Raw genomic sequence first — 25919 nt, forward strand, 5'->3', positions numbered from 1 at the left:
CATCCAAATAGTTTTGTAATTAAGCTGGAGCAAAACAGATATATTGACTTTTATTTTCATTAGATTACTTATTGGATACCTCCCAAAGTCTGTTTAGCTTAAATTCCCTGTTTCCCCTTAGTGTTTGCTTGTTGAGCTGTAGCAGAGGGGTAGTAACACAAAGAGGTTACAAAAAACAACAACAACATTGACTAGACTAACCCAGACTGCCGAGGCTTTGGCTGTATTTTTGGCAGAGAACAAGGACAAACATTTCTTACACCAACAGTATCACCAGTCAGCATGGACTGGAGGAATATGCAATTGTGATGAACAACTTTTCTCAATGTACAATTGCCATGTGGGTATTGTGAGACAAACTTGAAATAGTACCAACATATTAATACATTTAATCTGTGTTAATGTTCTCCATTTATTTCAACTATCAAATTCAAAAATGGTACTGAAAAAAATACGTCTCAGCTTTGCTTTACAGTAACTCATCCACAAAGGTCCTGAACCCTGACATGATGTGGATATAAGCGCTGGGCTCCACAAGCTGAGGGGTCTCAATGGCTCTTGACAGAAATGACGATGTTTACTGCTGGCAGGCCAGAGGGAGAGATTTATGTTGTGCGTCAGGGATTCTCCTAAGGCAGGCTCGCTAAAAAAGCTCCAGTGTCAGGTCTTTAAGGTGATGGGCCACTAAATAAACAACTAAATAAGGTTTTCTGGATTTTGTTCTCCCCGAGCCAGGTACAAATTTACTGAATTACAGGAAGAAGAAAAAAATGCTGCCATACACATATGCTTATTCATCTCATGGGTAAAATGCAAGCCATTGAGGAACTACGCTCTCACTCAAATTGGGAACCGACGGTTGATGTATTCTACATCAATAAAATGCTTACACAGTAACACAATCTCTTCGTAAGCTATACACTGCAGTGCAGAATGTATATACATGCTGGGTTTGCAATTGTACACATGCACGTCATACACACACGTGATAACTAATACCATTTAGCTGTATTCCAACAATGCACGGGAATGCGTGCGCCCTGATACCAACTTAAGGGGACATAAGACATAAAAACAAACACCCAATTTAACATTAAAAAACACCCACATACACGAGCTAATGAGCTTTTGTGTTTGTAGGCGAGGCTCTCCTGAGACAGAGAACCCACAGAAATAACTCCATGTGGAAGAAAGGAGAGAAACTGCCTTGGAGAATGATCTGCTAAACAAATACAGCAGGAAACAGTGCTACATCTCTACCTTACTGCACTGTCCATGGACACATATTTTGTTGAAACACAGACTGCTTTATTACACAGCAAACCTGCATTCTCCTTCCACTCTTACGGGTGTAATCTCTTCACCATGATGGCTGACAGCAATGGAAAGCAGGGGCACGACGTTCTAAAAGATTTAATGATTTTACACAAAACTTTGACAAAAAGATCGAGGTCAGCGGCCTATCAATTCAAACCATGAGTTGTACACATTCTAACATTCCTGCCAGTATACCTCCTCTATTCTGGCTGAACCCTTGATGATATGTAAATGCTAAAAGCAGAGTGTGTAGGTGGAGGTGACGGCCAAGAAGCAATCTGTAAAGAAATTAATCATAACCAGTGACAAATGGATTGTTTTCTTGGGCTGTCACTGTGACTGCATGCAGCAAGGGGAAGAAGTGCCAAGCTGAATGTGGCTTTTGGTGGCTGCTGCCAGCACTGGTGACTGCGTGCTATAGGAGCGTGTCATAGCATGTTAGCTTGGTGATTAAACAAAGCAGAGACAGTGCAGACGAGGAGAGGAGGACCAAAGGAAAGGTAGAGCTGAGGGAACACATGCAAGAAGCCAAAATAGGAATAGAGGGGGGACAAAGAAGATGGAATACACTAGTTTCAATTTCAGACAAATATCTTGTGTTTTTTTTTTAAAAGGTTGTGTTGTCTTACATTTGATGAAATGTCTTTACCTTCGCACAACAGCAAAACATATACCGTTTGAATACAGTGATGACTACATCTCAAAATTATAGGCCAAGTTAACTGAAGTCATGATAATCATTGCGGGTAGGGTAAATATTTACATTATTCCCAAAAAGGTTGTAACAAATCCCCATCCTCACTCACACCACCATGCTAACCCATCCCAAGCTGTGGGGATAAATGAGTGGTTCAGACAGTATCTGCAGAGCTATTAAGACCTCAGACTAAAATTAGAATAAGGGATCATCACATTTGATGATTTGGAACTGCTTTATGAGGCTGTGTGCTGGTGGGGGCACACTGGCAGCTCAATGAGCCATAGGAGTGCCAGTTTTGTACACTTAGTGGGGTCTACCATCGAGTGGAGTGAAACTGGCAGGGAGGGCTGGCTCGATACTGAACGATAATGGCTTACTCTTAATGGTTGCCGCAAGGGGCCAACGTTCATTACTCTCTGCGTGGGGGAACTTCAACGGGATCCCGGGGTGAGACTTGTGCGTACATGCACACACGCACGCACTTAAACTAAGGGGGGGAGGCACCCCAAAGGCACACCAGCAAGGTGGAAAGCTGCTGAAATTGTTTTCTTTCATTCACCCACTCACACAAATATAATTCCCTTACAGGAAGCACCGGTGCAGTAGTTAACAGAAAGCTAAGAGCTCCTTCTTTGGGAAGTTCCATGGTATTACTAATTATTCAACAACTGCGAAAAATGTCCTAATCCAGCACAGCAGAAGCTAGAGTTGTGTGATACTGTAATACTCTCTCCTCAGTTCGCCTTTTAAAAGTAGCCCAACACCCTAGCTCAGCTGAAACAGCCAACCTAATACACACAAATGCAGACTCAGGCTCCCTCTAAAATACCAAGCAAAGATAGGCTATTTTACTGCTGCTTTTGCCATCTAAAAAGGGGGAGCGATATGTAGCGTTAAATTGGAAGTCACAGCAATAGTCATTTAACAGGCTGGCTTTAAGAGAGAAGCCTCATGAGCTGAAAATGGTTTCACAAATTTGTGGGGATATACTTGGTAAAAAAAAAAAGAGAGAGAAAAAGAAAGGAAATAGCCTGCCTCAACTAAGTTACAATACAAGGAGGAATCCCTGCTTTCACTTCCATGAGATAGAGCAGTCAAACCTGGTGGATTAATGCACACACACACAAAACCACACACACGGAGAAAAAAAAACATGGTCACAAACAGCCAAGCAGATTGTTAGTTCTTCATCTCGTGGGAACTCCTTTCACAGACTTTACCTACCAGTAAAATAAGGCAGACAAACAAAAGCGAGACCTGAGCCTTACTACACAAGAATCCCTCTCTCACTCTGCTTTAACCCATTTAACTCTACTTTTAGTGCTTCAGTCAATGTACACACATATCTAGGCATCCACCAAGGCCCCGGGCATACAATGCACACGCACACACACACACACACACACACACACCACAACAAAACAGGGGTTCCTTTGTAAAATGAAGCACAGGATGCATGCTGTGAGCTCAACGAGATGTGAGAATACAAGATAAGGAATGGGAAGAATAACAGGATGAGGAGTCAGGATGCACGGGGATGGGGTGCATGTCTGTGGATTGGAAGAGCAGTCCTTGGCCCCATTTTGTGTTGACTCTTGCCCAGTAACATATCCTCTGGCCCGTGAAAAGAGGGTATCCCTTTCCTTTTCCCACTGCCTGGAGGGCCCCTGAGAAGATTGACATTTCCTGTCAGTAGACTGGTTCTTGTTAGGACATAAGGAAAGACTATTCCTCAAAGGGTAACCAACGGATAATGAAACGTAACCAAGCTTAGATTGTCGACCACCATTCAGAGGATCTAACAATTCTGTGCACTCTTCATCTATTTAACACATCTCGACTGTGGCGACACACACAGCTGCCCCTCCTTCATGGGACAATTGCAGGAAAGGTCCAGCTGTCAGAAGAGGAAACAAGACAGGAAGAGGTTGGAAGGAAAGGCTCTGACTGTCAATGTGACTGGAAAAGATAACATGCACCGTGCTTCCTGTCCCCACCCCTGTAACTAAGGAGACCACAGTGCTCACAACCAATGAGAACAAGGGAAGGGATAGGGGATAATTTGTCATACTCCCCACCATGAGTTCAAAAAAAGATTCCTGACTTTATGCATCTGTGATCTAACCTCTATCTTTCAAAATCATCTGGGCCTAAAGCCACAGGAAAGCACAGCTCTGAGAGTACAAAGTCTTTAAACAGAACAACAAAAGGTTAAAATGAAGGGAACTGAATGGTAGCACATTCAGGTGATCATTACCATCAGAGTGAAAGGCTGTCAAATGGCAACATAGAGGGAAGAGAGGACTGGGGCAGCATTTTAACTGTAAAACCTTCGGCAAATCCTTACATCAACTGTGACTCTAGTGATTCTTGGCGAGGAACAGATGGAAGCAGCAGGAAGCTGCCAGAAGTTTGGTATAGAGAATGTCAACAAAGAGACTGAAAGAAACCTCTTTGTTTCATGTTTTAGAATGTGGGGGAGTGACATAATGAGGAACAACCACTTTCCTCTCCCTCTCATTATCAGGAATGAGGTCACTTGATAACAACAAGTAAACATTGATGCCACGAAACAGAGACTGAAGAAAACAGGGCGACAACTGCTGTTTTCTGATTCATCCACAGTCTGAAACTTGATTTGCTTACTAAAAATGGCCACATTTTATCAATGCGTCACTCTAACGCAGCTTCAACAGAGACTGGTACTCCTGAGTTGATGTGTTCAGGGGTTGTCCTATAATAAGTAATTGCGATATTTTGAATTTTAAGTGCAACTTAACGAGTGTATAATCCTGCTGATAGTCATGTTCACCTATCATGACCCTGAAATGATTTTTCAGTTTTGATGAAGGTCGACAGTGATGCACATAATAGCAAACAGAATTTGAACAAAGGCTAAAATCCTCTACGCAGAAAAACCCTCGGAGAGTTACCACCACAGGAAGACAAATGGCTTACATCACAAAGTGTACGTATGCGTGTGTCATCCGTTGTTTTATCCCCAGGCACAGGGCCTGCCGGGGCTTGTAACCAGCATCTTAAGTTTAAGTCCAACAGCCACTCACCCGCTGCCCCTGGATGTGACAACACACACTCACACTACAGCTGTTATGTCTTTGTGCCGACTCTCCATTGTCTTCACAGCCTGACATACCATTTTTTCAGCCTCTGAATCACTTCAAACAACTACTTAAACACTACACATACTTAGTAAATACAAATGTGTTAAATATCTGGATGGATATGCATGAGCCTCCGCCAGAACTTCAGTTGTTCTGGGCCAAGAATACAAGGATGGAGTGTGGGCAAGTGGTGGTAGTTGTAATTTAAACTGGTACATACTGGTTCTATGATGAACAAACAGGCCTGGCATGGTTAGAGACGGTGTTAAAAGAATCTCTTGATGTCTGACGCACTTTGAGATTTTAAGATTGCTCGTCTTTAACGACAGACAATGAATAGGAGAGGAAAAGGCTGCCCCTGACTTACTCCCTTCTGTCTGCAGATCTCAGAGGAGCAGCTCTTTGGCTGCGTGTTTGGTCTGGTTGTCTGATCCTGGAGATCATTCAGTTGATCTGTTTTGTCTGCCATGTCATGTTGAATGTACCATTTAGAGCATTTAAAAAACAAGGACATTGGAGGGGGCTGTAACAACTGGGTCAGAGTGTCAGAGGGAAAAGGAAAAATAGACTCAACTGTCATTAAGCGAGTTTCCAGGACGTTTAAGCCTTTTAAACAGTGATCTGCCTGCTTCAAAGCATTTGGGTGTGAGGACTGAACAAATCTGTGACAAAAACTGCATGTAAATATGCAAAATTACAGTGAGTGGGTGAAGGCATGTTCTCTACCAAACCACGTTAAGAGTCTTGGGGTGATTGAGTGAGGAGTCAAGCGAATACCAGGGTCCTGAGTGCAAACTGGGCTGATGCAAGCCGACGGACCACGTAGCGGGCCTTTAATGTCGCCGCTGGTCCTCGCATGAAAGAGGCAATGATTTTTGCCTCACGTACTCCCACACGAGTAGAGAGGGAAGCTGCAATAGAGACAACGAATGGAAGAAAAGTGCGGGTGAAGAAAATTCTGGAGATACCAGATGAGAGAAGAGCACACAGCAGTAGAGTTGAATCTGCTAAAATAAATAAGACAAAGCCAGGAAAAATGAGTCACTCTCTTGGGAAAATGGATACTGATTTTCTCCCGTGGAAAACACTGACAATGATGGAAGGCAATATAAAATAGTGGGGGGGGTGCATGTACTTGGTTAAGACATAGGAAGTTGGAAGAGGGAGAAAGTCTGTGTCTGTGTGGATAGAGAGTAGGATGTTACACATGGTGAGGAGGAGCAGTGACAGAACCATGGTCTAGTTCAACGAAAGTGTCAGACGCTAGATACAGTAGGACGATACACAACAGGAAGAGCTCCCGTCGTCACGTCAGACAAATACTCTCCAAGAAAGCAGAGTAGGGAAGACGATGAGAAGGGTGGAACAGGGAAGGGGAGAGAAGGATTAGATGGGACAGAGAGAGACAGGTCCATCTCCTGGCAGACTATTCTTTACCTTAAGGTGTCAACAGCAGCTGGTACCTTAGCACCTTGCTCATACCCACATCTGTCTGCCCTGCTGTGTGCGTCTACACACTGCCCCATCTCCAGCTGCCTTAAACCATCCCTAAAGGACCACTAAGGTTTACAAAAAAAATATGTATTTAGGCACACACTGCAGATCCAAACTACAAAATTTTATAGCAACTGTAATCAAATCATTTCATGTCTAAAATCTCTATTCTCCATGTCACGTAGAATGTCCTGGCATGTGTCGCCAGAAAAATACACTCTCCAGACGGACAGAAGCAGCTGTAATCGTATCCAAGACGACAATAAAGCAACACCTTGCAAGTCTTGTATGGGCAACATTCATATATAATGACACTGAGCCAAGATGGCTTAAGTGTCGGCGTGCTGGAGCAGCATCTAAAAAAGGTAGAGAGAACCCGTTCAACTGTGCCAGCTGGTTGTGCATTAAAATTTAAAACATCAAACTGCTATATGGTAAGTTTTCTTTTTACTCAACTAGGAGTTGCTTGACCAGCAGGATTGTCTCTGCACACGTAAATCCAAGAAAATCCAAGCACAATTTATTAACAATTGATCCAACAAAGTCTTCTCATGTGAGAGGTGCATCCAGAATTCAGTCCCCAGTCATAAGGATGAAGAAAATGATCAAAGTAATATGTGGTATGGGATGTTCTTGAGTGGTTCTTTTTTTTAATGGATTAGTATCAAAAGCGGAGTAACAACAAATTCTGTATATAGTAAGCTTGTCATAATAAAAACAACAATGCATGCCCTTACAGCTGTAGTATGGCAGCGGGATATTTTGGAATTAAAAATAGGCTGGTTACCAGACAAACAAAAATGCTGGAGGTGCTGGCATCCACTAACTCTTTAGGCTATACTTAACACACTGTCTGAAAAACAACAAAAAGTAACAACATTTAATTCAAGTAAAACTCGATGCCGCATGGTGTTATGCAATTTCGGCAGATGTCTTCATTGTATAAATGATTTTATGGGTTGATCGCAGCACCGTCTCAACACATGCTCTGCAGTCATCACTCAATGCAATGATGTTTACATTGTTAAGTTTTCTATACGCCGATATATGGAAGGATACGGGAAACTGTGAGGAAATGGCCTGGAATATGCTCGATACGAAAGGATGTGATTCAAGATTCGTGGCATGTATGACACTGGATATTACTCTCAATTTAACAACTTTTATTCAACAAAAATATAAGAAAAAGTTTACAAGACAGTTTTCAATGTTGAAGACTATCACCATTCAACTTTGAGAGCAACTATATAGATGGAAGGGTCTTCGTTTGCACAATTGGTGAGCAAATTAATGAGCAGTGCATTCAGCACTATGCATCTCACACAAATAATAAACCAAGTGATGAATGCAATATGCATAAGTAGTGGGCTTGTTTTACAGACGACACTTGTGTGCACACTTCTACATGAACTGGTAGGAATGACCCAGTGTGTGGGTCTGGCCCATTAAAGCACAAAAAGCCATTGTGCATCATTAGCTGAGGGGGAGGAAGGGAGGAACAGAGGGGTGGAGTGTGGAGCTGAGGGAGGGGTCAGTGACCTTCCTCATAACCAACCAAATGACCTCATTCGCAGCACATAGGAATCCTCTGTCTCCCCCCGCTGTTCTCTATCACATTCACCATCCTCCCCACTCGGCAGCCTTGCTCGCCTTTTCCTTTCAGCGAACACAATCAATCAACTGAGCAGGGACGAGGCTCATGCTCACTAACCCTTTCATATACACAGCACATTCCTTCCTGCCAGTTATCTGTGGGGTTTTAAGCCAGTCTGTCCTATGTCACACATGTTGCTAAAGAGGCCCTTTGTTTCACCAATTAAAGTCTAATCATACAAAACCGCCCATTGTTTCTTCTCTGTAATCTCCTCCAAACCCCTGAACTGATAAGGACAGACGGACTGCAACTAACGGAACAGTCACAACTTGCAGTTGTACGACTCTAAATAGCAGCACATGACTGAAATGTGTTGCTACAACAACGCATTGCACATGGGCATAAATTATGCTAAGCAAGTCATGTTCTACATTACAGGCCTGCAGGGCAGACAGCCACTGTAAAATACCACTGTGCAACAGTGAGTTAGACTAGACAGTCACTATCTAACTATCACTGAGACGTTCAAGCAACGGCAAATTTGATCAATGGTTAAGAGGGGGCAGTGGATTAATAAGTAGTCCAAATAGTTTTAAGCTTCACTCATCATGTAGATGTTTGCCTTCCAAAATCAACACCCGAATGTTGCATAGCTGCTTCTTCTTTTTGCATTTCAACTCACTGATGCATGTGTGCCTGGTCGATCCCCAGGTGACCAGGTTCAGGTAAGCTTATTTAAAAATAACACAGCTTTTGGTGGGTGTGTAACAAAACAGTACAGCGAGTTAATAACTAACGGACACATTGTGTGATTGTAAGTTCTTCGTCACTCTATCTCAAACTCAAAAACATGTGACATAAATCTGTCAATACAAGCAGATAGTTGAGCAGCAGCTTGCAAGTTGCAACCTCTCTCTGATCGTTTGAAACATCACAAACTTGAATAACTGCAGTGTGGACAGGATTGTGTTTCCCCAGAAGAAAATTTACATTTTTAAATGAAATGCAACAATCTGGTGCACTTTGATAAAGAATGTTGTCCGCTTGTAAATAGTTTTATGCTCTTGTAAACAATTAGGTGCTCTTGTAAACAATGATGTGCTCTATAATCAACTGAATCATAAAACACATTGGTTGAATAGATATGAATGGTGATGACATGGCAGCAAAGAAAGTTTTCCAAGGCCTTGTCCCTTTAAGCAGCGAGGTAATGTAAATCTCCCAGCTGGAGCCATGCACCATCTCCAGCCTGGACCTTTCAAAACCAACTTAGAAGTTGAAAGCGCAACACCGAGGAGGAAATGTGGCCAACAAGGGCCAGCCAGCCCACCTGTTGAGAATTCATTATGAAACTATGGCGGATAATTAATGGGTAACCCTGAACTTACACATTAACACCGAGTTCACTGTACTTATGGAAAGCCTTTCAGCATGATTGCTTTGTTCTGTTTTGAGGCTACGCTCGCTACTGCTGTGCTTTCACTTTACACGCAATACAGATGATCACATCTGTTTCACCGTCTTAAAATAGACAGTACAATTAGTAGAGCTTGTTGTTTTCAAAAATTTCAGGGGATTTTCGAAGGCGGTTGTTTCTAATGTTGAACCAAACCGAAACATGGGTCTGAGATCTGATAAAGACTAAAATTAGACCTATGTGGGTTATAATCACTCCTGCTACTACCTGTTAAACATCCGTCCATCTATTGTCTACCGCTTTATCCTGTATTCAGGGTCACGGGGGGGCTGGAGCAAAGTGGGCATAGCGCAAGGCCGACATGTAGAGACAGACAACCATTCACGCTCACATACACACCTACGGGCAATTTGGAGTCATCAGTTATCCTATCCCCATCCTGCATGTCTTTGGACTGTGGGAGGAAGCCGGAGAACCCGGGGAGAACCCACGCTTACACGGGGAGAACATGCAAACTCCACACAGAAAGGAACCCGACCCGGGAATAGAATTCGGGACCCTCTCGCTGTGAGACAACAGTGCTACCCATTACACCCACTACATTGTGCAGCCCCCTGTTAAACATCTAAAAAATATTTACAATTGTTGGGAACAATTTAGAAAATACTTCTTAAGGCACAGATTTGTTCTTCTGAGTGCTAAAAATAAGCTATCCCAAGGTGGCAGCCTAACACGCCAGAAAGGTTTTTCACACAATATGTCAATTTCATTCAAAGCAAAGCCCAAAGAAATCTAAAGGGACAAACGCAGCTAAAAACACTGTAGCATACATCTTTACAAGACATCATCTGCATTCAAGATACAAAGCCAGTCGAACGACTGCCCTGGGTAAAATGCAAACAAAACATTTCTAGCAAACTGAAGGGCTATTGTGAAAGAAGACGTTTCCAACCGATTTCTGAAACATAAAAACTAAATCTTAATGTGAAGGATGGTCCAAACAATATCACAATTTCTCCAGTGAAGGCTGGACGCTGGAAAGATTTATTTAGAAGTTTATAGATATCAAATACATTACAGTTTGAGAGATACGTGTATAAAATCTACAGCCAAACAACTTTTACAGCTAAGGACAAAAAGATGTGTCGACGCTGTTGAGAGTGAGAGAAGAGCCGAGACTGGTTAAGACTGAACTTCCCAGTGCCGCGTGTTTGATGGGAGAACGCGACAGAGGAACCGCACTACCTCTTGCTACCTCACTTTCTATGGCCCTAAGGGAATGTTATGGCAGCACCGCCTGCTCTTGCCAAGCCTCACAGAAGCAGCATGGGCTGCTGAGGGACAGGTAAATTATTCATCTTTGATTTATCGGCCAGCCGGCAACTAAACCAAGGTAAAGGCTGCAAACCACAGGCGGACTTATCCACTGGGATGTTTTAAGAGGAGGAGGCGGCTAGTGGACCCGTTTGGACAAGGATAAGGGGAAACTGTTGAAAATATAAACAGTTTTTGAGATAGGAGTGACAATAATTTTTTAGGAAAACATTATAGGACTTTGATAGATTCAAACAAATGTAATGGTGGTTGCTAGTACATTGCATATTATGCATTTAACATTTGTAGATATTTAAAGCAAAGTAATATCACTGTGGATGCCATTCACATTAAGCTGAGCTAAAGCACACTATGAGAGGTTGTGTGGGGAAAACAAACAACAGGCTGGAGGTTAAGTGCTCTGACTGGGCTCCCGGTAACATTCCTGAGCTGGCTGCCAATGCTCGCTTGCCATTCCTCCTCTGAAAGGAGAGAAAATGAATGCAGAGGGATGGGCGACTCGGAGAGGAACAGAGTGAGCATTCAGCGCATAGTTCTATGATTAAAAATGGGGAAGAAAACAGGAAACGTGTGCAAAGTTGCTGGTATGATTTCTGAAAAACCTAATTGTTGGACACTCCATCTGTTGTGACAGTTCAGATGCGTAAAACTAAGCTACAAAAGGAGGAAGAGCAAGGCAATAAGGGGGACTACTGTGAGTAAGTGGGGTGGAAGAGCTATCCAAAGCACTCAAAGAATGTAACGGGGTGTGGCTCGTACTTCTAACTAAGAAATATTGTGTGTACTGCACATTCACACAAATGTGTGGAGGAGAGACAGGACCTATGATTCACAATGTAATCTAAATTAATCAAAAGGAAGCTGAGAGAAAGAGCCCACCTCTGTGGGAGAGGGCACAAGAACAGCTTATTTTATCACCACAGCCAGAAAACAGATCCCCACCTCTCCTTCTCCCCGGTTGTCTGAAAGGAAAAACAAACCACTGACTCGCCTTCTCCATAGTCCATTCCTGCCTGAAATGGGCGTTGCTTCCCGTACATGTTTTTGCATGGAGACACGCAAAATGGTAAAAGCTGACATAACTTGGGTCAAGGGAAGTGGGAGGAGCCATTGTTTGAGGAAGGAGGATAAAAAAAAACTACATTTAATGAACAAGTCTGTGTAGGGAAGCTGTTGTGACACGATTATTACAACATCCCCAAACACATCTTCCTCTTTAACACTGCTCGTCATCATCTAGCACACACACACACACGAACACACCACGAACTATGACTCGTTTTGACAGAAACCACACAATGAAACCCCTTCAGTGAAATTCACTGTGCATCTAGTTATGTTATTCACTATTAATTTTAATGTGAGTGCTCTGCTTTAGGCTTGAGGAATTCTTTTTAAAAAAAAAAGGGAGATAAAGTGCCTCTGGCAACGTGTTGTCTAACAGCCAGCAGTAATAGAAGGGAAGACACGCAGTTTTTGCGACAGCGAGCCAGATAGTCAGCCAGGCCAGGGCCTGAAGACAGGTGGCCAGGCAGTGGCAGCAGTGATAAGGAGGCCCAGCACTCACGGGATTGAGGCCTGAGATAAGAGCCCGGAGCTGTCGTTGGATGACTTTATCATACAGCACCATGCTGGGGGTGGCATTGCTGGGGCTGGAGTGGGGCCAGGGGAGTTAGATGGCTCTAGGGTTGGAGCTAGAACAGGGACTGAAGCTCAAACAAGCACTGGTGTGGGGCCCCTGGATAGGAGGGGTTCTAGGCACATCAAAAGAAAGACAGGAAAGGCAGGGGTCCTGCCACGACCCCTACACCTCACCCCGTCAGATTTATGCCACCTCCTAATTTAGCACCAGGAAGGAGAGGGTGAGAGAGAGAGAGGGATCACATGAGTGCAAGAGACAGGCAGACAGAGAAAGACAGCACAAAGCTTTCAATTCTGCTTTCTCACTGGTGGCGACGGCTCACTAAACCAGCTCACAGAATGGCTCTCGGTTAATTAAATTCCAGCTTATAAGTGGTGCTTTGGGAGAGAATGTGGGGAGAAGAAAAGGGGTTGGGGATATAACATGTTTCTGCTTGCAACAACAGTCCTGGCCCTAACACCCCGATTTCTCTCTTCCTGTGCTCCCTCACGGCTCTGAGCTGTATCTTATTTTGCGAGCGGTACGGAGTCTTGTTAGCTGCTAAATTGACTGCAAGTCAGAGGTTAGCGCGGGTCTAGCTCTGTGCCGAGAAATGCCAAAGGTCAATCCACATTTGGAGAAAACAGTGTTACAACAGCCAGAGACAGACAGACAAAGAAACAGGATTGACAGAAATGTGGGACATCAGGTAGAAAGCCAAAAGAAAGACTTCCAGCATTCTTTCATTTATCAAAATCTGTTCTCTAAACAGCTGTTCCCAAAGGACCAGTTCCCTACACAGGCACCACAGTGGACAGCAGACAGTTTGTCCTCCAAACGCTGACAGCTCTCCCGGGAAGGTCCTGTTAAATCACGGCACACACACAGACAAACAAGCGGATACAAAACTGTATATGCAAAGGGGGGTGCTGTAGCCAGGAACAAATGGTACAACGCACCATGTGGCTCCGCCACACAGCGTGCAATGGAACAACGGAACATTTAATGTGTTACACAAACAAAGATCAAAAACGAGCCTGTAAGGGAAGGTAAGGGGAGCGTGGAATAAATATTTTCGATCAAGCCTACTAGTGTGATCATCACAGAAACACTCGCAAAACTTCATGGCAACAAAGAAAATTCAGAACCCTCCCTTTCTCCCATCCTCTGATACTTTACAACAGTGCCTGCACTTCACTACTGGGCTACATCTCTAGATGTTATATGAGCTGTCTCCTCCTGCCAAGAGAAAATATAGCAATTTGAAGCAGCTTGTTGGCTGGCAGATCGTAAAGAGAAATAAAAAAAACTCCATAGCAGGTGTCACCTCGGGGAGATGAACAACTGCAACGCAAGGGGATTTCAAAAGGGGCCTGTCAATCGGCCAGAATGACCTTGAGGGAAAACACACATATCGGGAATGTAACAAGGGTGTCCGTGCACTCACGCCACTAAAGCGGGATGGGAGCAGTCGTCACACACACAAGGGTGGTGTCGGCTTTCTTCCTACATGGGAACAGCTGTGTAGACGGGCGCAAAACGAAGAGTGGGCGCAGCTGTTAAAAGGGTATAATCTTGAGAGACGGACAATTTGGAAAAGAGTTTGAAGCTCAACTAGATTTGTTTCTCTTATTAGATGTGTTACGTCTGACAAAAGCAGGGCATTTAAGGCTATGAAACTGTACTTACTCAGAAGAGAAAAAGCAGTCTGATCTCTCCTCTGGAGAGGAGACGGTCGATTGACAGATTAGGACAATCCTTAAATTCATCCGTTTTGGACTTCGACACATTTTTGACTACACTGACAAATGGTTATGATTTTCGCTGGAGAATAAATAGCGTTTCCTTTCTCATATGCACTCTCCTTCAACTGCAAGTCACTATTAATGACGCAGAACTGACTCAGAAGTATCCTGTAACACACTCAAGGAGAAAATCACACACACGTATTTAACAAAAATAACTTTTCAGATCAAACGTTAAAAATTCCTTTCTGGAGTCTATACCGTCTCGCTGGAAATTGCAGTCAAGTGTGATGTTTATCTTTCCTGCTGAAAAGACCAGTCACTAGACATACTTCATTAACCATGAAAAAAGTGTATTTCAAAACAATAATCAACCTCAAACTACCAAAAGGAAAATAGGTAACTTTTCTAAGCTTCTGAAATTGCAGCATTCCGACAGTATCACATTTTTAAAAATTCACTTGACAAATATTTTAAGAGGCCACTTAGAAGTTTGAACGTTTATGGATTTCTTCCATTTTTTCAGACAAATTAAACCGACTGAATTGTTTGCCCTGGGTGGGGTCAGGCTGGCCCCGAATATCGCATAAGAGGTTCGGCCCCATTCAAAAAGGAGAAAGCAGACCAAACCAGCCCTAACGGGAACCAGACAGTCAGACAGGCCTCTTCTTTCATCACACACATGCAATTTTTGGCGGCAGGATAACATTTGGGCTGGTGCTGTGGAAACGCTTGTAAACCTCAGTCTTGTGCGACTTTAGAGGAGTCAGACTAAAGCTGGGGAGTCATGAGTGCCCCAGTCATGATTTCTTTCGCACCAGAGGAGGGAATGTTTTTCCGTCCAGAGTGGTACAGAAGCGTCGGACCAGTCCAGCGTCACAGGACTGGTTTCTGAAACCCTAACAAACCAGCTCCTCCAATTTAACGTCACATTGTGCCCACCACACGAAAGAAAATCTTTTTCTTTTAAGAAAGAAAAATACACTTTTCACATTTTCAGTGTGATAGAACTAAGTTTAGTAATTTAATAACGGACTGTTAATTTAAGTCCTTTCACAGATCACTGCAGCAATTTTTGTCATTCTGGTTCATAAGTGGAATTTTTTTTTGTTAGTTGGCTCCAAAAAATAAAAACAAGTAAGTGTTATTGTATTATACATTAGATTTTTTTTTTTTTTTTTTTATCACTGCCGACCACTCAGAAGCTAGTTTTTGCTTTCAGTAGTTTCGCTCACACAGCGTGCCAACAGCAAGCACGGCTGAGCTGTTTGAGTAAATGAGAAGTACACAGACTGTGTGCATGAACCCCTTTCTTTACGGTTCAGGGATTGTTAGGGTCTATGTCGATGGGGGCTAGGAAATGCCAAAGGGGAGCGGGGATGAAAGAGGGGGGAAAAAAGTCAAATTCTTGACTTTCCCTCCACGAAAATACCAATCATTCCCCGTCCAATAAAGCAATTTTTGGCTTAAAAAAAATCTTTATTTCCATCTTTAACCCCTCTTCAGTGTGGCATTTACAGTGTGAAATTGTGTACCATTAATGACAAGATCTGGATGCATCTGGATGACATATTTATTAGTTAAATGCTTGCATTTCTGCAGGCCTCAACGTGAAGTGCCAATTGTCCTCTATTTCACCAAAATAACACTAAAGGTCTAAACTTAATTACAAGAAAGTTGTTTTATTAATTGTTATACAAACATTCAGCCCACTTCACGACTTCCAAGTATTCTGTTTATGTCATACCATGGGTGCAAGAAAAGCTTTGCAAACCGGTTTAGCAACTACTACATACTTCAGAGCGTACTCATCCAGACATGCAACCGAAACTGGAGTATGCACCGTCCCATACGTCCATCTCGAGTATGACGAAACGACTCGTTTGTCCCGTGAAGCAGCTAGAAAGCCTATAACCTTTATTGGTGTCCAGTCCCGACACCACGCTCGGCACGGGGACAGTCTGCTAAGGGGGCTGTGGCGCTCTCTAGTGTCCCCAGCTCAGTTACATAAAGCATAGGTCCAACCTTCCGCTCAGAGCAGCTTATGTTATTGATACTATCAACATAAACGGGCGAATAAGCCTCGCATGTCAGCGACGCTGCTTGTGCACAACATCGGTGACAAAAAAGGTGTAGAAAACGCACGTAGACAGACAATTCCCGTGTGGACGGCGCCGCAGACAAAAGGCGACGCGATTTTGGCAGTGCACGCTTGACTGAAGAAAAACACGACGACTGCAGCAAGGGAAGGGAATCTAATCGATTGAAGACAAATATACTTGTTTGTGGGGCGAAGGGGGGGGACAAACAAAGCTGTGCTTCCTTAATAAAAAAAAGAGAAAAAGTTAGACGGTTGGAATAATCTTCGTTCACTCCCCCTCCCAGCAACAACTCACTGGCCATTGTTTGGGCAACAAGCAGACACATTCCTCCGTGCTTTTAAACTCGACCGCTGGGCAACAACTACACGCAGCCCCCTTCACCAAAAGACACACATAAAATTAAATTCGACTTTTGTGTCGCGTCTTCGCGTTTGTCCGAGACACCGTGTCGACTGGTTAAAAGTATTTATTAAAAGAAGACGAGGCTAAGTTAACGCTGCCGTTCTTGGGTTCCCGAAGAGTTCAACGGAATGCAGACAGGCTCGCTAGCTTAAAACGTGGCTAACACGAGCTAAATTGGTGTGGAACATGTGGAATCAGGCCCCCCCTGTCTAAATTAACCGGGGTACGCGTTTGATAAAACTAGAGAGCGGATTTAAAAACCTCTCCGGGGTTAGTTTTGGTTCATACGTTGACAGTGGGGGGCAGTTGTTTTTTTTAAGTACGCGAGAGAAAGTTTTCGCCTCGTCGCCACAAAGTCAAAGTGCAGAAACAAACTCCGTGGAAGCCCGACGTTAGCAACACACAACTCCCCAATCCACATCACGCTGTGGGCGAGAGAGCCACTCGGGAAACTACTCCTGCTCTGAATATGTACGGTATGACTCCGGGAAGTTGTAAGTGTTATTGCCGTGCCTGCAACGTCGACGTAAGTCACCCGTTGCCACCGTGCCGTACGGGTCTGGCTAACGTTATGCAGCAGGGACGCCCTACGAAGCCGTGCCGACACCGGACTGCGCCGTGGTCACGCTCCCCTCTCCACCCCCCGCACCCTACCCTCCACCTCCTCCACCCCGGTCGCTCCAGACCGCCGCTTACCTTCGTCGAGAAGCCTCTCCAGGTGCGTGAAGATGCCACAGAGATTCGGCAAACTGGTCATGAGCTTCTTCTCGTTTAACAATTGCATCAAATAGTCGGGACTCGGCCTCGGTCGCTCCTTCACTTCGACCTCTCCGACCATCATCTTTGCGGCGAGAGCGGAGAACAAACCACGGTGAAAACACAGAATCCTCTTTTAGGAAAAGGAAGAAAAAAAAAACGAAAAAGGGAAAAAAAAAAAAAAACTTGCGGCTCCAATCCCTCGCTTCCCTCCTCCCTGTGATGAGAAGACTCTGTAAAACCCCCCCTAAAATTCAGGTTTGGTTTGTTCTCGTTGTTTGAGTGGAGAGGGGACAAAAAAAGAAACCGTTATCTTCCTTCCCGAGACTCGTGCGCTGTACTCTTCTCTACGCCGTGTGCGCTCGGGGACGTTCGATTCCACCACTGTAGGCGCGAGAGACTGTTCTACCGGAAAAGCCCCGTCCTCCTCGACGACTATTGGCCAGCGGGGCTTTCAGGACTAATGGGAGAACCAATGAGCGCTCAGATCAGCGCCAGCGGGGCGGAGCGTGCTGTTTGGTGGAATGATGGACAGAAATGTGTGCCAATGGAGTGCAGTGCGCAGGAATGCACATAATGCCTCTAAAGAGTTGTCAACACGGAAGAGCACACATTTATTTATTTCTCCTTTTTCTCACTGAGGGCAACATTGTGTCAGTTAAAACATGTTCAGACTCCAATTATCTTTTTGTGCACAACTTTATCACCAAAAGCAGTGCTCAGCAGCTCATTTGTTTATTATATACATGTGTCAAAAAAAAAAAGATCTGCTCATCCAATACATCCCTTTTTTTTTAAAGAAAATCTGGTTTTGTGTTGCTTCCCTTTCACCCACATCGATATTACACAAGATCATCAGCACACTCCTTCATGTGGCAATTCCAGCGGGACAACAACATTCCATTGACTACTTGAAAGCACAGCAGCCTGATTTTTCATTGATTTTACAATCTCTAGTGTAATTCTATGATATGACGTTTATGGGTCCACTAATAGGGTATAGCCTAGTGACCTGGTTTTAATAGTCACACCTACTTCATATACCGGGTGTGTGTGTGTGACAAATACTTGCCAAGACCAACCTACATGTCAGGCTGATTTGGGATTTCATGTGTAGGCTTCAATTTTTGGGGGGGAAACAAATCATCCACCTGTGAAATCCGTCTCCTACAAGATACCTTTTGTTACTCAAGACTTGTACATCTTGTTATCCGTCTTGGGACCCATTGATCAACATTCCAGTAATCAATAGGGCCTTTTCATTGTCCTGTCCTTGGGAGGACCTCTCTACATATCCTCTGAAGATTAACATCCCTGATCAATGGAACACACGCAGGACCAGCTACCTCCAGTTTCTCACATAGTTAGTGTGAAAATAAACCACAACTGGTCTGTTTTGATTTTAACAGCTGTTGGCACGTAGGGCCCCGGCTAAATCCAAGCCCTGACCTTGGCCACCATTTAATTTGTCCACTTACTGCTCACCCACTCGTGTCTTTGTAAAAGTAGTCCACACGCTGGGTGCATGAATGCTCAAACAGCTGCACTTCTGACCTTCTGGTTGCAGTTCGTCACCACTGCGTCGGTATGGCGTGTAGAAAATCAAGTCCAAGCTCTTAGTATTAGTGCATCATGTCCAATAAGTTGATCAAAGGACACTAACTAGAGCTGGTAATGCTTTGTGTCAAGTTAAATGAGACTCGGTTCTTTTGTATTATTAACGCACCTAAGATAGTTAAGTTAGACAAAAATATTTGCAGTCCTCCAGCCTCAGATAACCGTGTCAGGAGCCTCCACATCACTGCAGGAAGACACACATAGTTGCGTTAACAACCTGTTTCTCCGCCCTTCCGCTTGCATACAGCCACCGTATGTTATTGCTATAATTATTGTCACTTGAGCCTCACACAAATACCTGGTTCGCAGAAATGACCATTCTTAAACTTTGATTTCAACAACCCACAGTATGTCAAAATGACCATAACCATTGTTTTCTGGGGCGACTGCTATTGACAATTCCACCAGCGGCCACAGGAAAACACAGTAAGGTTTTTTTTGCATAATGCCTCGTCTGCTGCACCTCCACCAATTACACAGGACATGTAATATTAGTCCTGTCACCCAAACGGTCTGTTATATCAGCGTGCCATCTTAAAGCCAGAATGATAAAAACATCCCTTGAAGTCAAACACTGATAAGTGATTTTGGTGGATAAGAGTGCGTAGATAGGCAGAGGGAGTGAGATATCCCCGTTTTTCATGTGACTTGGAAATAGCTAAATTGTTCACGGTGTTGACTTTGTGTTTCTTTCTTTTTTTTTTCCTCCCCCTCCCTTATTCTTTGAATATAAGGGCTGGAAAAAGTCACAGGCTTCAAAAAAAAAAATGTGGCATTTATTCTGAGCTTTGAAAATGGGTTTAGTTCTTATCTCAACGGTGTGCATGGTAATTTGCACCTTGCCTAGCGCTCATTCTTCTGAGTTGGGTCACATACGGCTTCTGTGTGTGTCAAAAAGAAACGCAGAGTTAGAGAGAGAGAGAGATGCGGTGTCAGACAGGCAAAGCATACATAAAATGTGTGTGTGAGCCGAAGCATGCCTGTGTCTTCTGACAGCCCGAGAGTAAACAGAAACGATATTAATCCCCCCCTTTTGCTCCCCCTGCCCTTGTGTTTTCGTCATTTTTAATAACACGGTATTTATTCAACAATTAATCCAATTAACAAGGATCCAGATAATTAATGAACATGCGTTTAGCCCCCTTTTGAAGAGAGGCTGTTAGCTCGCTCACAATGAGCTCGGAGAGCGCCCTGGGTTTTCAACCAAAAGTATGCTGGTGGAGACAATGGGGCTTGGTAGGGGCCCTCCAGCCGGTTACAGCCTGCCTCGGGGGCCACGGCCGCAGGAAAGCGAGAGGGAGCTGGTGACTCTGTCGAGGCAAGGCTGTCTACGATACCAGTTGCAGCTCTGGAGGATGAGAACAGAAGCCCACAGGCTCTGATAACACGCATACTTACAAACAAGAACATCTTTCCCCTTTTTCTTTGGCTTACTAGTTTGGGGACTGTAAGGGGGGGAGGGGGGTGGCAGAATCTGGGCCATTTACATTTTGAGGAAGGTGTGAGCACAGCGCAACAGAAATAAATGTCCTTCTCGCAACCACAGCACATACAGAGAAATACATAATGCACCTATAATTCATTTTAACTCGTATCATGAGCGTGACATGACGAATGCCCTAGCCGTGCTCGCGTTCACGCGCCGCCGCGCTCACACTCACCTGTGTGTGCATTTGTTATCGTCAGTGACTGAACATTATTTATTTGTCTCGAAATCACCCCAAGCACGAATTGGAAGACGATAAGGACGGAGGAGGGAGGATGTGTTGGTGGAGATCAGATCACAAATGTAAAAATCTGTCAATTCAAGGGCCTCTATACCTCATTTTACAGCCCGTCAATATAATGATCACACATTAGAGCTGTTGCCATTTAACTGTATGTTTATCTTGACTGCTTGGTCAGTCAATGTCTCCGCGCAGCAGAACATGAATTACTTTGGAGATCAAATCACTGTTTTATGCTCAGCCGGTTGTTTGACAACACGGAAACACAAAATATGCAAACGAGAATTCAATTGTGACTGGCTGCACTGAAAGGCAGTGGTGATCACGAGGAGCTTTAACCAGCGTGGTTGTAATCTCAAATGTCCACATTGCAGTGGGGTGCCATTACAGCTGTGAGTGAGGGGTTGGCACGCAGGGTGGAGGGTCCATCAACACGCCTGCCTCCGGACTGGATTACAGGGTTAAGGAGCCGGCACAGTTGGTGCCTCAATGCAAACTTTTATTTTCACACAATACACGGCTTTACCTGTCGGTAGGTGTTTGTCCTATTTGTGATTATAGAACGATGTGGATACGGGAACACCGAAATGAGGACACCGGCTCGCTTTCTTCTTGTTGATCCCTCGCAGATTAGACTACGCATGAGAAAGAGAGGTACTATTCACACTCCACGGGAAGAAGTGTCACCTGGAGGAGTGCTACAATGTGGAGCGGCATGAGGAAAATCCATCACAATTCACTCTGAAGCTCCAATATTCCTGCGTTTTCCAATAACCCCATTCTACTTTTTTGTGCTGCCAGAGCTTTTTCACCCTTCTCTATTTTGTTAAAGGTCACCTTGGGTGTTGTAGACTAGATGCTCCAGTGGTTTGGCAATCTTATGATGGAAATGCCTGTTGGCGCCCAGACGGGATAGGGTGGGGGGGAGGGGGGCTGACAGCTGGAGCCACTTGTGGTAGAAGGCTCTGTTGGGAAAACATCACCTCTAAAGTCCCACCTCGAAGCTGCTAATGATCAATCAACAGGAGGAAACGACACACAGAATCGCACTTAAACATTTTACAGGAAGGGGCACTCCAACGGGAGCCGAGGGTAAACAAGTTTTTTTCGCCGACTCCTTTTTTTCGTCTCCATTCCCGTGCCTTACGGAGAACGCCCCGGTGTCAATACGGCTTAAAGAAGTCCAGCCAGTGCTGCATCTGTCCCCACCAACAGTGTGGATTCGTCCATGCTCCCGCTGAAGATGCCCCGTGTTTGTTTACTTGCTTGTTCGCCTGTTTGTGCACGCCTGGCAGCCCGTAGCGGGGAAAGAAATGAGTGTTTGTGAGCGATAAGAACCTGTGGGAGAGGAAGAGGAGGAGGAAGAACAGGGGGGGAGGAGGGAGGAGAGTGACAAAGAGAGGAGGGGGGGGGATCCTCATTGATCACATCTGTTCAGAGATGGATTGATCCCGTGGTGTGGTCTACTCCAGGATTTAAACACACACACACGAGCACAGAGAGAATCACTCACCAGCCTAAGAAGTAAATCAGGATGTGAGATTTTAGCAGCCTTCATTCATATTTTAAGGGAACAGACCTCCTCGTTCAAAGTGTTTACAGTATTCCTCCACCCTTGAATTAAGCCTGCGAATCAGACACCTGGCACACGGAGAGGAAGATAAATCTCCATTGTCCTCGCACATGCTCAGTAGCTCCCCGGACGAGCACGGACTCGGTCGGGGCAAGAAGTGAGCAAGACGAATCATTCCCAGGGGGGCATTTATTTCCTTTTGCTCAGGCACAATCCCTCTCATTGCCGGTCCTAACAATCTGCCTTCAGAGACTATAATATTGGAATAAGAGAGACAGCTGCAGCAGGAGAAGGGACGTGAGGAGAAGAGGGGAAGGAAGTGATACAAAAAAAAAAAAAAAAAGGGGAAGACGTTCTGAATGCTTAATAAATCCTCGGCTGCAGGTTTTACGTTGAAACGTAAACCCAACTTTGATCACATTAGGCGTGACCCACACGGGTGAATTATTTGATTTTCGACGCGGGGAGAAGTCATACATTCGGCTTGTTTGTTCAGATAAGGGAGCGTGATGATATCGTTAAGTGCCAGTTGTCACTTGTGAAGGAAAAACAGATTACCCCCCCTACCCCTACCCCCCTTCTCTTTGGTCTCTTTATTCCTCTCTCTGCAGCTGACTGCTCCTAAATCTCAGGTCTGGCCGGAACTAGACAGCTCTCTCTACCAGGTGACACAACATCCCACTTCCCTCCATCCATCCATCTTGACGCAGCCCACACGGCCTCTCCTTCCCTTCATTTCTCCCCGCGCTGGATTCATCTTGGACTGCCTGGTCTCGGGCCGCAATGCATCTCCCCGACTGTCTTCCTCTTCATTCACCATGTTTACTCTCTCTCTCACACACTCACACCGCAAACATTTTCACGCTGCCTTTCCTCTTCCATAATTGTCTTCCCCCCCCCCCCCCCCCCCCCTCCCTTCCTCAGTCTTAGCCCCCTTTTTCTGTACTTTTCTCAATCTCCTTTTTCCCCTCCGTCAACAGAGCGCTATCGGCAGTGTTTGTGTAGCTTTCGTCGAGCAGCTCACTGCGATACAAAAGCCTTTGTTGGCCTGCCACCGCTGTGATGTGGTGAGACGGAGACGCACAAGGACAAACTTGAGCGGTGTGGCGGGCCGGCGCCAGCTTTCAGAAAGACAGTGTTCATTCTGGAGATAACGGCTCAACCCCCCCCCATGGCTGGAAGTAGCTGTTGGGGCGCGTGCCAGACACACGTGTAAACACTTGTCCCGCAGAGTCGACGGCGTTGATCTGTGAGGCCGCATGAATCGCGTATAAATCGTCGGTGCGGAGCATAGTGTTTTCCATCAGCAAAATGGCTCGCATGTGTTCCTCAGTGGGGAGTTATTGCCGGCTGCAGGGCGGTGGCAGCTGTTGTGAGGGGTTGAGCTAGCTAGGCTAATAATAACACCCAGAGTGAGTGAGTGAGTGCACACAGGCCCCCGCATCGTCTGGGGTCAACCCACCAGAGTCCAGTTGCAGCGGAGAATGAGGATTAGGCCAGGTCGTGGATTAGAGAGCGCCATTCCACCCTTGTAGAGACGAAAGGCAGGTGTGCAGGAAGGCTACACACTCAGCGGTTAATGTTGGGGCTCGGAAGACCTTGAACACGCTCCTTTGGAAGCACGTGGGCCGCGTGGTACGTAATGTGATTTTCCCCGCAATCCAGTTAGCAGCGAGTCACATTGGGATACACACAAACACAACAAGTGCTTTACCTTGAATTATGAACTGGAGGCGTGTTTTTTTTTTTTTTACACAAACAAAGAATGTGACACTATTTGCATGTGACAAATAGTAAATACCAAGGTAAACAACAAGTAACCCGAAACACACAAACAAACAACATTATACATACCAACAAACATAAAACGAGACAAAAAAGAAGAAGGGAAAAAAGGAAGTTTATTCTGATAACTCCTGTGTATGTTTGTGTGTGCGATTGTATCTGGGTGTGGAAGTGGAGCATATGAACGCATTAAAACCCCTAGAAATGTAATAAAATAATAATAATAATAATAACTGGAAGCATGCTTAGCAAAGCAAAAAGTTTATTCAAGGAGACATGCTCCTCTCCAAGTTATTCTTATTTATTTTTACTATTTCGAGTTTCTACAAGAGCATTTTTACCTGCTTTAATGTGCAAAAAGCTCTTTATTTTCCTCACATTGTTTCTCTGAATAAACCTGTATCCACGCTCTCCTGCAGCGCTTGGTTTTACTGCGTTTCAACGAAAGTGCGCTACTAGGCAACAGCTAGGGGTCCATGTTAACTCCCTGTCAGCTGATGTCATTCACACACACTGGAAAATAAACTGGGAAACATTCAGCGTTTCACTATTTTTACAGTATTTTTATTGCACTTAGACCTGGTTTATAATTAAAAAAAACATGAAAAATACATACAAAATCACTTTTTCACACTATGGGACCATAAATCTCTTCCGCACTTATCTTGGCTGAGGAGAAATTAACAAAAGGCAAACGGACATGTTGCAAAAATGGCTGAATGACATGATGGATCAATACAGCCATCTACTTCTGCCATCAGGGAGATCTTTCACAATAGACGAGGAATAAAAAAAAAAGGGGGGGGGGGGGGGGGATATCGGAAATCTTCTCAACTGAAAATAATAATGTGGCTTTATCTGCGACAGATACTATCTGCTGTTGGGAAGTAGAGCATGATGTTATAACCTGTGCTCTATGACTGCAGGAAATACTGCGAAACAGGAAGCAATTTATTTCCTCGTGTGTGTTGGAGGCACACGCAGTCAGAAAATGATCAATTGCTCATTATGACTAAGGGGAAAGGGTTAGAATATGATGATCGGGACAATTTGTGCTCTACGCTACATTTGTTTTGTGAGGCCTTTTTTTTTCATGTCCGAGAACAGAGCAAGATAAGGGAGAAAATTCAAGTAATGTCATGCTTGTTCTTTCAGGCCTGTACATCTGGGCCAGTCATGCGTTGATGCCTTTGATTGGCCAAATAACCTCATTGGCTGCCTCCATTCCTGTTCATTTCACAGTTCACTCTATTACTTGCATGAGCAATTATAGCTCGGTGTTGTTGTTTGGTATTGTTTGCCATTACTGTGTGTGTGTGTGTGTGTGTGTGCACAGCTCTCGACTGGCGACCATATTCTCTGATGTTCCTTTCCAGACTGTCACCTTCCTTAATGAGCTTCAGCGGGTTTCCGAGGAGGGTTTGAAACGGACACCATTTAGCATTTAATGCCCATTAGCTCGCTGTGATTTGACCTAATTGAGCCAGAGCAATCCGACTGCCTGGCCCTTTAAGTGCGAAGAAGTGGAAGTGAATTATCGGCAACGTCCGTACATTATGGCTCGTGTGACATTGGGAGCTAGCTCGAAGCGGAAGACGACGACGACGAACAG

General features: G+C 44.6%; 1 protein-coding gene across 5 annotated transcripts in view; it reads right to left on the reverse strand.

Annotated features, from left to right (window-relative positions):
* qkia (QKI, KH domain containing, RNA binding a) overlaps nucleotides 1-17967 on the reverse strand; it is a 68324-nt gene extending 50357 nt beyond the window's left edge. For 4 of the 5 annotated variants that reach the window (XM_084012674.1, XM_084012672.1, XM_084012673.1 and 1 more), the window contains exon 1: nucleotides 17546-17967. In XM_084012674.1, the coding sequence (XP_083868800.1) occupies nucleotides 17546-17690 (145 nt within the window). In that variant the 5' untranslated portion in view covers nucleotides 17691-17967. The remainder of the gene's footprint in view (nucleotides 1-17545) is intronic. The other variant, XM_084012671.1, reaches the window with a different exon arrangement.
* Nucleotides 17968-25919: the final 7952 nt, after the last annotated feature.

This window comes from Eutrigla gurnardus (assembly GCF_963514095.1).
Source record: "Eutrigla gurnardus genome assembly, chromosome: 7".
Taxonomy (NCBI): Eukaryota; Metazoa; Chordata; class Actinopteri; order Perciformes; family Triglidae; genus Eutrigla; species Eutrigla gurnardus.